The 15422-nt window shown below is 32.9% G+C and overlaps 2 protein-coding genes across 3 annotated transcripts in view; both read left to right on the top strand.

Annotated features, from left to right (window-relative positions):
- Positions 1-222: 222 nt before the first annotated feature.
- On the top strand, positions 223-1523 carry LOC111002931 (probable deoxyhypusine synthase). Its single transcript, XM_022273221.2, has one exon. The coding sequence runs from the start codon at positions 409-411 to the stop codon at positions 1519-1521; it is 1113 nt and encodes a 370-aa protein (XP_022128913.1). The 5' UTR covers positions 223-408; the 3' UTR covers positions 1522-1523.
- Positions 1524-1823: 300 nt separating this feature from the next.
- The window catches only part of LOC111002085 (tyrosine-protein kinase-like otk), a 40893-nt gene continuing 27294 nt past the window's right edge, over positions 1824-15422 (top strand). The window contains exons 1-2 of one of the 2 annotated variants that reach the window (XM_045629508.1): positions 1824-2214; positions 14839-14865. In XM_045629508.1, the coding sequence (XP_045485464.1) occupies positions 2169-2214; positions 14839-14865 (73 nt within the window). In that variant the 5' untranslated portion in view covers positions 1824-2168. The remainder of the gene's footprint in view (positions 2215-14838; positions 14866-15422) is intronic. The other variant, XM_045629509.1, reaches the window with a different exon arrangement.

A 15422-nucleotide genomic window follows, 5' to 3' on the forward strand; every position in this document is an offset into this window, starting at 1 on the left:
AAATATAAATACGGTATAATAAAATTGTAAAATCATTGGTTTTGTTGTTGAAGAACGTTGAAAAATTGTTCTTTGACTATAATTAATATGTGAAAATTTTAATAGGTGTATAATAATATTGTTTGACTTTGGAATATAATATATTATGTACTTACAATAGTAAGTCTATGGTAACTGGTAAGCCGTAAGTGTGAGTCTGTACTCTGTTAACTGTTTGCTTTGTCTCGAGAGTCGAGACTGTAAAGTGTAAACATCAAATGTCGCTACTCGCTGTCAACAAAAGTATTATTCTTATTGCTTACATTCAGTATTTTGATTTATTTTTCCGAAATCATATAATCCAAGATATCTGCGAGGTTACCAAGTTACCATTAGAAATGTTAAAAGTTTGAGAAAAGTACAATCATAATGGACTTATCTAAAATTGAGAAACCCAAATACCTCGCTCCTGACGTTGCAGTAAGTGCTGTTTTAGCCCCAAGTCAGGAACTTCCAGCAGAAACACCAACCGTCTGCGGCTATGATTGGGAAAACGGGGCAGATTATAACAAAATTCTCGAGAGTTATGAACGTTCTGGTTTTCAAGCCACAAGTTTTGGTAAAGCAGTGACGGAAATAAATAAAATGTTAAAATGTCGCTCCGTCCCACTGTCTGACGAAAATCGTGATCCTTATGAAGAAGATATATTCATAAAAAAGACTACTAATTGTACTATTTTCTTAGGCTACACATCCAACATGATTTCTTCTGGCTTACGTGATACTATACGCTTTCTGGTTAAAAATAAACTTGTAGATTGTATTGTTACTACTGCTGGTGGTGTAGAAGAAGATTTTATAAAGTGCCTCGCTCCTACTTATATTGGAGACTTTAATTTAAGTGGCAAGGTTTTGAGAACCAGAGGAATAAATAGAATTGGTAATTTGTTAGTCCCCAATGACAATTACTGCCTATTTGAAGAATGGGTGACTCCATTACTGACTGAAATGGTTAATGAACAGCTTCAAGAAGGTACTATATGGACACCTTCAAGAATAATAGCAAGATTAGGAGAAAGAATCAACAATGAAAGTTCAGTTTGTTACTGGGCTTGGAAAAATAATATTCCAATTTTCAGTCCAGCTCTGACTGATGGTTCTCTTGGTGATATGATGTATTTTCATTCATATAATAAACCAGGACTTGTCATTGATATACTAGGAGACCTACGTCGGCTTAACACAATGGCTGTTAAAGCAAATAACACTGGTGTGATTATTCTTGGTGGTGGTGTTGTAAAGCACCATATTTGTAATGCTAATCTTATGAGAAATGGTGCTGATTTTGCTGTATATGTTAATACAGCTAGTGAATTCGATGGTAGTGATTCTGGAGCAAGGCCAGATGAAGCCGTCTCATGGGGGAAAATAAAATCAAATGCCACACCAATTAAGCTGTATGCAGATGCAACATTAGTCTTTCCATTGCTGGTTGCTCAGACTTTTGCTAAATATCATTTCGGCAATAAAAAGAATGTTTAACATTGAGTTTTTCTAAGAAACCCTAATCCTACCCAAGAGATAAAATCTATAACAATACTAGTTTAACTGCAACAAAGAGTCTTCATTGTACGGTTAACAGCGACATCTATGAATTTAAACCAGTACTATTCACCCACAAAATTGTGTTCATATACCGTTCTAAAACAAAAATAGAAATTTTATAACAATTTTTTTTAAAGGGTATTTTTGCTTACGAAATTCATCTAGCTTTTATTATTATTTTCGTTATCTATCTATTATCTCTATTCCTTAGTTTCGACCAAATCATTTGTTTCTGAACGAATCATGTCAATGAACTCAAACTGTCAAAATAAACAGTGAAGTTAGCAGCTGTCTGATCCTTTGACATACCAAAATTATCATTGTGGGACTTTTATTTATATAAAAATCTACATATGTGTGCCGTCTGTGAAAGAGACTTTTCGAATTCGAAGTTCGAACTTCTAAAGCTCACTCAGTCCGCGTCGCTAGTCTGTTTAGGCTGTCCAGCTTATTCTGGCGTACGTAATATTTGTGCTTCCAAAATGCTTCTTTTAAGCATCCTTTAACATAAAAATGTTTACCTCAGTACTGAAATTAACAGTTTGATCTTTATTGTGAACGTTTCTATTTAGATAGGGTGAAAGATGTGTTTGTATTATGGTGTCTTATTCGTTTTTCTGCTAACAACCGGTAAGTTGCATCCTTAGTCCTGTGCTATTTTTAGGTTTACGGTCATTCGGGGCATTTATTAATGAGATTTTCTTAGGAATAAATTTGTTGCACGTTGTTGATATCCTTTGAAGTTTGTGTTTGATCTTTAATAATGTTACGGACATAACATGTTTACGATAATATTGTGCTTAATTAGATCTTTATTTGTCGTACTAAGCATCATTCTTAACGTTTATATGCATTGTTTTGATTAGATTAGGAATATTTACTATTATGCCTTGTAATGCAATAAAATTGTTTGAAAAGCTTTGATATTTTAAATAATTTTTAAAAGAAACTGGGTTTTTTTGCTACTATTAAAATAATAAATATATTTTTTAAGAAATGGGCTTTTATTAAAGGTTTACAAATATTCTTTTCAATTAGGAAAAATTTAATCTTCTTGAACTCTGTTTCCATTTTAATACTTATTGGATTTAAAATATGAACAAATGATTAATATGGCCATTATCTCTCTTGCCAGCTCCTTTTTGTTGAACAGTGTATTTAACTATTACACCTTGATTAATCTATAATTTAATTAAAGAAGAGAAAAACTTTACATTATTGTATTTATGATTATTTATCAGCAACAATTATGTCTTTTTAACCCCAGTTAATATTCATTTTGCTACCACTTACATTTTTGGTTTGGGACTTTGAAGATATCAAGTTTTTAGATACTCATGAGCTTCAATTGTTTTCTTTCAATATAGAAAAATATTCATAATTGCTAATAAAAAAATGAAATATTTAGCATTTAGCATAAGAAAAATATTTCCATTTGTAATACACTGTCTTTAATTGTTTGCCTAAGAATCAGCGAGCTGTAACAAACACTACATAGACATTGATTATGGAAGCCTTCTTAAATGAGGCTCTCCAAAACATTTCCTTTTAATCTTTCACAAATAAAGCCTACAGTGCAGTTTAAGAAAAGTTTAGTGTCATATTGAAAAAAGTTTAATTTGCAAGTTACACATGATACTTAAAATCCTTGTAAACTAGGGCAGGTTTTTCTAAAAAGTTGTGGAGTCTAAAAAAATAGACAATAGCAATATTATAGCAATATATATAAGTCCCTACAATCTTGATTTTATATTTAATTTCGTGTAGGTCCACATAGGTTTACGAACTTATAAACAATAAGTTAAGTAAGAAAGAAAGAAAGAACTTTATTAGACACAAATTATATATTATTATTTATTAGAAACAAATCTTTTCTTTCTTTCTTTAAGTTAAGTAAGAAAAATATTTATGCATACTTTCAAGTATGATAAAAGAGGAAAATTGCCTCTGTTGCAAGTATCCAGTAATCGTGGCTTAGATTACTTTAATATCTGTTTTTTTTATGACGTCCCTCGGCCGCGTCTCTGCTCTATGGACGTCATAAAATCAAAACTGGATTTCACCAATTTAGCGTGATTTCTGAGGAAGAATAATTAATTATGTAAATGGACTGAAATTTGATGATTACTGTTGACGATGTTGAAAACATCTTGCTAATATCGATTTTCGCATATTATATGCGGAAGGTACTTAGTTAAAAAAATATATCGTAAATATTCATCACGACAATTTTTTTATAGTAAATTAAATTACACAGCACGTAAGTTAAATAAAGTTGTGTCGACACATACAGTATATTATTTAAAGCTAAAAGCAAATGCAAAAGTTAATATATGAAGGAATAAAAGTAAGATATAGAGGATCTTAAGCTCAGCCGCATATGCAAGAGCGGTTTTGCTTTCAAAGCCGGTCAAAGATATCATCCCACAGCTCCATCCCATTACGCATTCAAATTAAAAACTTCATTATATAAATGTGCACTCCACATATTAATGTATATTTGCATTTTATATTTTTAATGTACGCTGTGGTTTTAAATAAACTAGAACTCCAATGAAGTCTTGTCCCGTAGGATATGGGGTGTTTTTGAATTGAATCTGTTGAAAAAGGTTATTCTTTAAGTGTGCTTTGTGTCTCAGTAGCGATGGATATGACCTAGAGGTTTAAATTGCGGGTAAATTATTTCAATTTGTTGGTAAAAACTCCTTTTTTGTAATAAATAATTAACATTAATTAATTATTTACCATAGTAGGTTCGGTACCAGACGCAGTCGATTTTATGGGTCGGCCGGTGATCGCACCTACGACCTCAGGTATGAGAGTCGCACGCTGAAGCCACAAGGCCAGCACCGTCCTAATATAATTTCATTACTTAGATATAAAAAATAAGTTTAGTTAAATTTAAAATATCGCTTTTTATATTACTTGCATTTCAAATATTCGTATTAATTAAACAATGATATCACAGATAACATTACCACTTTACAATGATGATGCAATCAGTGTCAGGTTAAAGCATTGTTCAAGTTCTAATTATCCGAACGGAGTGCATTGTTGCCTTTTTAATATATTGACTTGTTAGTGCCATAGAGTTCACAATAAAATTAAACTAATGATTGTTGAATGTATAGATTTTACTCTGTTGTCAATTACGTTGCTTTTTTTATGATTAAACTTTTTTATAACATTAAGGCCATCTCAAGCTTGTGCAACGCATTTGTTTTGTGTAACTCGTCTGTTTGGGCTCCAAATTAAACTAAATACTGTTTTATGTTAGAGTGCAGACAGAATAAGTTTTACGCGATTCCTTTATTACAGACTGTATGGCGTCTATCCCTACTATCCTTTAATGTACATTATTTGTCTTAGGGATAATGTTCTTTCACTCCATCAGGACGTCAAATACTATTTACTATACTTTTATAACAATTATATTGCGCGTAAAACGTTATGTAAATATTATACCTTTTCGTAGTTTTCGTTTAAAAAGTTAATTTAGTATTGATATATAGATATTTTGTTTTATAGGCTCTATAACTATAAGACTTGTTTGAAATCCCCAATTAAGAATTTTTTATTTATAGAATATTTTCGAAAAAGTAATGCCTAGGCTTGCCCGTATCTGCTGATAGGTAACTTACTTATCTTGCTCTATCATGCGTCGCACATCAGTGATGTTAACTTCAGATGTCGCTGTTAAAGGACTTCCCTCACGCGGGTGGGTCATCATTAAGATTGTTTCGTCCGCGCTTAAACTCGTTAAACCAATTGTAAATAGTGGCACGAGATGGGGCTTCATTAAGAAATGCAAATCGCAGCCTATCATAGCTTTGTTGTTGAGTAATTCCACAACGAAAGTTATAGTAAATAATATATTTGCCGCCAATACACAAAAACAAATGACAATTTACTACATTAGGTTACCAAAGAGGTCTAAAATTGTAATTCAAAGAGTTTTCATTAGCAATGTTTCTAACTGGCCAGTTATAAACATTTTCAGTGTTACCCACGTAACCCCCATGGCATTTAAGGTCGCTGCAGGTCTCAATTAGCAATTTATCCTTTTGTTTAACAATGTTACGTCGTTCAACAGTCATCGTGAAATATATATATTTTTTTATTTAACTTTAATGTTACATACTAAATATAAATTTTATTAGTTTGTATTACTACCACGCGCGTTCTTTCCCCACAGACTATATACGTATTGTAATTAGTGATGGCTTGTCCGAATTATGCAACCTCACGAATATGGATGATAATGAGTAAAATTTGTAGTACATTATGGTAAGTAAGTACTTATAAACAATTTTAATAGCAAATGTTTCATCTTTAAAAATGAACGTTTATTGTGTTCACTAACAATTAAAATAGAAGAATATAAATAAAAAATACAATGTGAAAAGTTTTTATTGTAACCTTACAAATTTACTTAAAGTACAAGAAAGTTTTTTGTATACATTATTAAGTATTAATGTATATATATATTATATTTCGTGATCATTTGTTTTAAAACACATGCGGTTTCCTCACATTATGCTTTTTATTTCCTATTAATAATTTGATAATTCTCTAAAGCCAGGTAAAGAAGCAGCAGGGATTAACTAATTAGGGATATTGATTTATGCGTTCAAAAGGGCGTGGTATATCAATATTAAGATTATATTGGACCACAATTTCGGCGCCGTCGCCAGGAGTATTTGTTACGTCTAGTAAATTTACTTATAAAACCAATCACCAGCAGATCATTCAGAAAGTTTAAGGTGGCAAGGATCCAATACACCAGCTGTATCAATCTTTTTTAAACTATTGCATAGATGTTATCGCGGGCTTAGAGCGCGGCGAGCGAATCAAGAAATTCCGTAACGAAAATAAACCTAACACACGAGGAAGTTATATTATAGGAGCGGCCAATACGCGTTAGAGTGGGACAGAACGCATACTGCGTATTGACATCTCTCTTGTCGACGCAGCGTAAATGCAGCTGGTGCAGCCGGTACGCGTCAGAGTGAGACAGACAATATTATAGTTGTGTGAGTCTGAGTGGTAGAGTGGTAGATTGAATTAATATCAAAGAAAAAAATACTGCATAAATAATAAATAATTGTAATTGCATAAGTTGATAACAAATGCTATGCAATAGCTTCATGGAGGCAGTCCCCGAGTGCCACACGTTTTCTTAACTATTGTGATACGTCTTAGATTTTTTGTTTTACGAGTTTCTTCACGATGTTTTTAGTCAGTGTCCAAGCAGGACGAGCGCAAGTTCGGCACTGTTTTCAATTAATGATAAAAATTGCTTAACACACTGCTGGAAACGGTAATTAATCATTAAGTCCCAAAACGAAATAAACCGTCATTTAAATCCACCAAACCACATTTCGATAATTTCAAATTTCGTAATTAGCAGGTAAGCGTTCAGAAATCCCTTTTGTCCCGCCCTCATCATCTAAAAGGCTTGTACGCTGATGGCTAATTTCGAAAAATGCAGACTATTTTTTACTATGTCGACTCGTTAGTGTAAGAGGTTTGAGGTAATATTTTGTTTATTCTTGCATTTTTGTTGAGTAACGGCTTTTGTAAAATATAGATATTTTCATTACCACGGTAATGCAATTTAAAGTGAATTTATTGGTTAATTAAAATTTACAAATGATTTACGAATCATCGTTTTGAAAAGAAAAACGCTATATCATCAATACTCAAATTTGTAGTTTATTATGATAAAATATTAACTCTACTCTAAAATTAGAGGAAAGAAAAGGGGAAGTGGTGGGCAGCTTACCCCCTAGAACGCCTCGTGTGGAGGCATTTATTTTTTTATTATATATATATTATATATCCTTACAGACTATGCTTGTTTGTGTATGTTGACTGTGAATGTGTCTCTCACACTAATAACACTTTGCATTACATGAACATCGTATTATCATGGTTCAGGTATTGCTAACCTAAAGGTCAATGCTCGACTTTAGCACCATCTTGCCTGCACATAGAAAAAAAATGCGTGCGTACAAAGTAACATGCCGGGAGTGAAACTTCTTTGTATATTAATTATAACTGATGTAAATGCCCCAATAGACGATCATGAACTAATAAATGATCACTCCACATATTTATATATATATATTCACACTGTGTACACTTTGTAAACGTTGTTAATTATCAAATCAAATCAAATCGTTTATTTGCTAGAATAGTCTTACAATTAGTTACATAAATTACAAAAATCCGCCACATATAAATAGGCATGCAAATGTCATCTTATATTTTATTTATTTATTTATTTACATAAATACATTTATTATCCTTTCAGACATGTATGTACTTCTGTTCATGTTCTTATTTTCTACCTTTGTTTATTCATTGGTTTTATTCATTATGACACACTTATAAATTATGTAAGGGATGCCGTAGACAAGTAATAATTATGAATAACAAGACTAGTTATTAAATCTAATCTATCTAAAATATTAATTGTAATGAATTGCCATCTAAAGTTTTAATATGTGACTACTAAACGAATACATCAACCAATAGCGTGTATTTTTTCTCACTCTCTTTCATTCGGTCTCAATCGCTCTCTCCCTTTTCTTCGACAAAAACGCTGCATGTCGTCGTGTCTTTCTGTCAAAATTTAACCCTCATGCGCCTACAGAAGTTTAAAAAAAAATAACTTAAATAGTGTGTACATTGTGAAATTATGAGACTTAGTACACCTATTTTTTACACATTAGCGTTTACATAGCGTTAGTTTAACAACGAAAGCTGTAACTGCGATCGTCGCTAAACATTAAAAGCTCTGTGGTAGGCTCTACTTTGTCTATAGTGGGGAGTCAGTTTACCGCGATCCAATTAACAGGATTGGGCAAGCTTTTTGAATTTTTCACGTCAATTATGAAGTTGCAAGCGATTGCTCGGAAAATAACCGAATTGCTAGTTTTGCGATGAAATTTTCCATCCTTTGGGTTTCAGTCACAAGAGTAGATGAACGCGTATTCTCTCTTGTTTTATTTCTACACACTGTAGGAGCCAAGTCTATATTTTCAGGCTTTTTTTATAAGCGTGGCGATATGCTACATGGTCTGAATTACGCCCACAGAGTATGCCAGACGTAGTCTCTTCAACAATTACATTGCCTTTTGCCTGTTGACTTTTGACTTTTATTAATTGGTTAATATTTTAATAATGTCGGATATATTCGATCGAACTTACTTTAAAGGCAAATAATGCTTGATCGTTGGTGGTGTTGGTAGTTAATATATAGCCAAAAGAAAATCGGACACAGGAATCGTAGGCTTACCTTACTCCCATAATTAATAGGCACATTATTAGTTTAGTGACGTGTATTGTACAAGTGCAAATTCTAATAAAAACTAAAATTCAAATACAACACTTGCTAATTATTTTATGCGCGAAATAAAACTAAAGAATTTCTTACTTCAAAATTAAATATTTCTTATAACTATCATTTTCGTTTCAACCATTTAATTTTAATTAAATATGAAATCGTAATTTTTATATATGCAAATATAAAAATGTCATAGAAAAAAGGCATTGAGAGGTCTGCGAATTATTATAAGATCCCTAAGGTCTATAAGGGGATGATACTCCAGGTTTTTCGCTATCTTAAACCCAGTCTGTACGGTTGAAGTCTCAAATCTTAATGAAGTTTTGCAAAGAGCCTCTCGTTTTACGTCCGTTGACTTGAATCGATTTTTGAAGCTTCTGAGGGTCGTTTTGGGACTGTCTACTGTCTCGTCTTTGTATTGCGTTAACAAAGGCTGCGTCATCAAGTGATTTATATGTAAAGCAATGATATGATTGTTTTCTGTAATTACTAAAAAAATCTTACTAAACATTTCGTATTCCATTTTCAAATTTTGTTAACGGTTCCATTTTTAAAACACAAACAAATACCTGTCGGCTGTCGCGACTGTAATTCGATTGTTATCATCGCTTGTCAGTGCTAGTTAGGACTTAAGACCGGTAGCGCCCCTTGCCCCAGCGAACCCTGGGCAGGGGTGCGCGACTATAAACCCGACATATTTACGAGTTCAGTCTTAACCCCTGGTGTGCGGGTGTGTGGTACAAGTTAAAAGCGATCGTAAGGACTTGATTATACATGTTTTCTTTAAACGAGGATAAATTCTTCACGTTATATCTTTATGTATGTATGATTGTAAAGAAATCTAATATCTGCGCCTTTTATTAATATTTTAATCTATTACTGTCCTTTCGTATGTATTGTGTTTTTTATGTGTATATATTTTTGTATGTAATGTAAATGTAAATTGCTACCGCATTGGCGTAACATACAGCTAATTTTGATTGAAAATAATGATTTATTGGTGATCCAGTTACAGTCTATTTGATTTAGAAAATGTTCAATTAAAACCCGTAAATTTATGTCAAAATGTATATTTTTTTAACAGTTCGTTGTATACAGAAATATAATATAGTTGACATATTTAAATAAAAAGAAGGGCAACTGGCGGCCTTATCGCTTTAGAGCGATATCTTCCAGGCAACCAATACTACACTATTTGTACAATCACGCAAGGGTAAATATTACGTAGTGCTGGCGAGTCCGTTCCGAGCTCTGTGATAAGTGTGGTAGGAGATGCAGAGAGACATCCCACACGGCAAGGGATCAAAGCACTCGGAAAGCTCGCTCGTGCGAATCGCTTATGTCAACAACGTATCGGATTTTGACAGACGTAAGTCATACTTAAGTTTCGACTTTGAATCTTATAACTTACACCGCACTTAGACCTCTATAAATGCGTTGCTACATTCAAAAGAAAATCAACATTACCCCGTTATATTAAAGTACAAAATCGCAGAACGCAAATACAGTATAAAAGGTCGTATGTTGAATTTTATTTTTTTAAAAGTTATTCTATTTACATATTGAAGGAAAACGGCGTGTTGAATCTAGAGCACTCTGAATTCTTGTTGGTAATGCCTAAGTGGATTAGTTTTGGAGAAAAATTTAAAGTCATTCATTTTAGTCTTTGCTATAACATGTTCGCGTCATACAGATTTATATTTTTCGTTTGTGAAAAGTTCATATTGAAGGAAATCCAATGGATTTTAAAGATCTTATAACACACACTTACACATATCAACCAATAAGTTATTAGTGAATTGCTAATACATATCTTCGTATGTACGGGGTAATCCGTTTTGGTTATTGTCCATATTATTAGACTAAACTTTGGATTTCAAATAAACTGATAAAGAAATTAAATACATACAACAGAGCATGTATACAGCGTGCTCTCATCTCTGAGGTCGTGAGTTCGAACCCTCTTTTTCTCGAGTACTTTATGGTCAATGTGCGCATTTGATTCATTCGTATGGTGAAGGAAATCCTGAAAGACTGGCATGGCTTAGACCGAAAGTCGACATCATATGCAACAGGCTGGTCTACATATTAAGGAAAAAATTATCTCCAAGCCGATACATAAATCTAAAGCCTAGAATGGCACAGCAACTGTTTTTTTTTTAAATTTCGTATAAATACATAGTATGTTTACCTTTTGTCCCGCTTAGAGTAGAAACTCTTGCGCCGTGCGTAAAATAGGTGTAGTTCTAACACCCTTACAGGGTAGCAAATTGTTTCATATGTTGGTATGTACCTAAAGATAGCCAAAATAAAAAAATGTTAAGGTAACGAACTTTGCGGGGGCAGCTAGTTATTAATAAAAAGAGACTACAAAAGTTGGTAACTGACGAAATTGTTTTAGATTCGGTTTAAGAAACCAAATAATTAAAAAAGTAGGTATTTTTATATGTCTGTGTGTCCACTTGCTTAGTTTACATGAGCTGGGCGATAATTGTGTCCCGCACCACTTTATAGTTTCGTAACTTAAAACCGTGTAATGGAACGTCCACTTCGGTACTGTTAGCAAATAAAGAATAGAACATCTATTTTTGTTCACTGGTCAGAGCAGTATTGACCTAGTGGCTTCATCGTGCCACTCTCATTCCTGAGGTGTGTTTTAGGTTTAAAGATACTGGCTTGCCTTAAACCCAAAAAGTCGATAACGTGTGTCAGGCACAGGAAGCTGATCACCAATACCTATTAGGTACACTGTCAAACGATTATGAATACGATACAGAAATCCTTCTCTGACCTAACAGAGTTGTAGCGCCACTGATCTATTTTATTTTCATGGGTCTGATAGTACATCTTCGTTCAAAAAATGCTGATAAAATGTTCAAAACAGGTGTACTTTAAAATATATGTTCCTTTTGTGTCACAATAATGACTTGATGACTTCATACTTTGATGTTTCTTCCTCGTGAATGTTAAAGGAAATCTGATCTCTCATTATTACTGTTTATTACTTTTCATTTAAATAAACACATTCAGTTATTTGCGGACCGTGCTTGCAATTAAAGCTAGCCGTTAACGAATCACTCAAGCCCTGGCCTCACTCATTACTCGTGTGTTTCAAACTGAAACATGTTTAAATAAATATTTTAATAAGTGTTAAAATTTACGCATGATATACTCGCTGTTGGAGATCAAATTTATAACGCGACAGTTATTAAAAGTTTTAGTTTATGTGTATCCTCTATATTCTGTGGAGTTACTGCGTAACGTAAAATGAAACGTTACACCACTATTTATCCTAGTAGAAGCTCTTTATTAGCGGAGTATAAATGCCGCGAATACAGAAACTGTGAATGGTAATTTATATGGGATCACAGGGGATTCTTTTCGTCACAAGAATATATGGTTTAAAGAATTTTGTTTCTTTTTCCCGCTTGGTAGTTTTTAAAACTTTACCCAACTTAGACTGATATTCAGCGATGGCATTAGCAATTTGCCTATTAAAAATAAGACTTCGTGCAATGGACGGAGCAATTTTCATAAGGAAAGTTCATTTGCCATTCTTAAACTTTCTCTAGATTTTTCAAATAAAACTTCAAGTTTCCAATGCTTCTGGCATCTTCTTCAATGGGCGGTGAATTTAACATTTCCTCCAAGTCCGATTCAGTCAAATCTTCATCATGCGATTCAAGCAATTCCTAAATGTCACTTGATTATATCTGTTCGATTCCCATCTGGTCCTATTCATACCAATTTCGGCTATTGCAGTCAAAGTTCGAATTTGCACAGATTCTCCGCTAGCTAGCTACAGTTTTTTTCCATCATGACTTCAATGTGGCTTCAGTTATCCAATGATTATTTTGTTTACGATGCAATTTGCTATGCCAAATTCCTTCCAGCATTCAACAACATGTATATCAGGATTATTATGTATGAACTGATTAGATCCGCTAATAAAGAAATCTTTAGCCGCGAATATAGGAATTAGGAATAGGGTCGCATTTTTTAGTAAAACGCGAATGATGTAAGCGCGAGTGAAGGAACTGCGAACTGCCAATAAGGCGTTTTTGCTGTATGAATCTTTAGTCACTTTCTGTACTTCGCTCTAATACTTGTTAGTTTCTTCAGGATGTTATTATCAAATAAATTTAGTAGAAATGGTTACCACTTCATAGTTATCACGCCCGGAAGTAAATCAAAATGAGAATATTTTTCTTCATATTTATTTATTTATCAATAAATATTAATGACAAACACACCCACATATACAAATTAGTGTGATAAGTTTCACAGATTAAAAAAGCTATAATCATAGGGTCAAAATATGTTACAACGACATCGAAGGGATTACTCATATTTGGTCGTAAAAACCGATAGTCGTAACAATCGAATTCAGCCGGGGCCTTTGATTTTGGTCAATATAACCGGTTGGTAAGATGTTCTAAACGATGTCGGCGTAAACGGTTTAGACTTTATATGTATAATATAAGTAAAACAAAAATAAATCAGTAACAATATAAACATCATACTACATACACACACACATACATAAACTTTAATTATTGGTCGTCCTTTGGCCTCGATAATTTTATCGTTATTCTATTTCGGAAATATACAACCTAAAATTATCATTTTCTGTTGCCTATTTGTAATTTGCAAAACAATGAATATTTTAGTTTAACCGCAAAATAAAATGCATATTAATATCGTTAGCTTTTGATGACCGATTTAATCTCATCTCGTTTAGCAAACATTGACTTGGCCGATTCGTTAAAACTAGTCAACAAAATACTCAAATATTACTCTACTCCTATAATATATAATATTTATAGTATTGGTTTGGATGGATTACTGGGCCGGATTTGATATAAATAGACATAGACATATTTATTACAAACAAAACACACACACATAAACACAAAATCAAAGAGAAAAATTAAATATAAGATACTAGTAGACTCGGCCAAGCGTTGCTGTGGCTTAGCTCTTTATTATATTACATAGTAGTAAGCTATTCAAGAGAAACGGTAGGAGAACTTATGGGAAACGTTGGTACTTTTAACACAGCGCCATCTCTTAGAATTGTATCAAATAATAAACAAATAATTTGCAATAAAATAAAATTCCGACTATAATTAAAGATCTAAGCTACCCTATCTCTCAAGTTGGATCGAACTGCACATGGTGTGCAAATTTGATTGATATCGGTTCGGTAGTTAAGGAGTCCATTGAGGACAAACATTGTGACACGAGATTTATATATATAAGATATAATGAGACATATAATTATTTTTTCCCATTCCCCATTCGGTTCGTCTCAAGCATGTAATGCGTGTGTGCTGTGGCTGTAATTGACCACAACGCTGGTCATTCTGCCAGAGACCACATCAGCTAGTTTGCACCTCAGTCGCAAAAAAAGAATATAAATTCAAACTCAAACTCAAAAATATCTTTATTCATATAGGTAAACATGTACACTTATGAACGTCAAAAAAAATTAAATTAATTGTATATTAACACTTAGTAGAAAATAATAATGCAGCTGGTACGCGTCAGAGTTAGATAGACTATATAAGCGTGTTAGAATGAGTCCGGTAGATTGAATTAATATCAAAGAAAACAAAAACCGCATAAATATGAAATACTCGCATAAGTTGGTAAAAAATGCTATGCAATAGCTTAACCCCGCCAGTCTCCGAGTGCCACACGTTTTTTCTTGTTTCGACTTTATCGTATTAATTTCGTACTGTAAGAAAAGTGTATGTATTTATTGTGAATAAATAAATATGTTGTCTTAAGAGTTGGCATGCTCTTAAGGGATTGTTCGAGAATAAAACTACTAGTTAGGTTTATTTACACATATTAAAACATATGTACATATCTTTAATTAAAATTGTTCTTCTTTTCAGGTATATACGAAGGAGCGCAAGCGGAAGGTTTGTTAGTTGTAAAATTGTTTAGAAATGTATGTTTTTATTTGCTGAGTGCGTTCTTGAGACAAATTAATAATAAGTAATGTTTATTGATTGTGTTCATAATTAAGTTGACAATTGACTGATGATTGTCTAAGTAGTTATAAGATTTAGCTGGCCCTCTATGGAAGATTCGAGGCATCGACTTTTTCAGGGTAGAATTTAGGAACTAAACTTCGCTTAGTGTGTGTCCGATATGTCAGAAACATATTGACGGGATTCATAGTACATACGTCAATTCTAATACGAATACCTAATACGCTTTCTACTAATCAAAAAGAAAATTAATGTTAAATGACTGATAAAAAAAAATATTTTTATCATTTACTCTACTCCCCATCGTGTCCAGGGATATTTTCTATCTCACAAAAATTGACTTTGGTAACTTATTTGAAGAAAATCTTCCTAAAATGTTCGTAAGCTTTTTCGCACAGTAATGTATCTCCATATCAAATGCATGAGAGATATTGAAAGCGGAGCTTTTAGGGAGAAAAATGTGATCGTCCCTTTTTCTTTGAGGG

The sequence above is a fragment of the Pieris rapae genome, chromosome 9 (assembly GCF_905147795.1).
Source record: "Pieris rapae chromosome 9, ilPieRapa1.1, whole genome shotgun sequence".
NCBI classification, from domain to species: Eukaryota; Metazoa; Arthropoda; class Insecta; order Lepidoptera; family Pieridae; genus Pieris; species Pieris rapae.

Coding starts and splice junctions, on each gene's coding strand:
- LOC111002931 (XM_022273221.2), top strand. CDS start 409: ATGGACTTATCTAAAATTGAGAAACCCAAATACCTCGCTCCTGACGTT.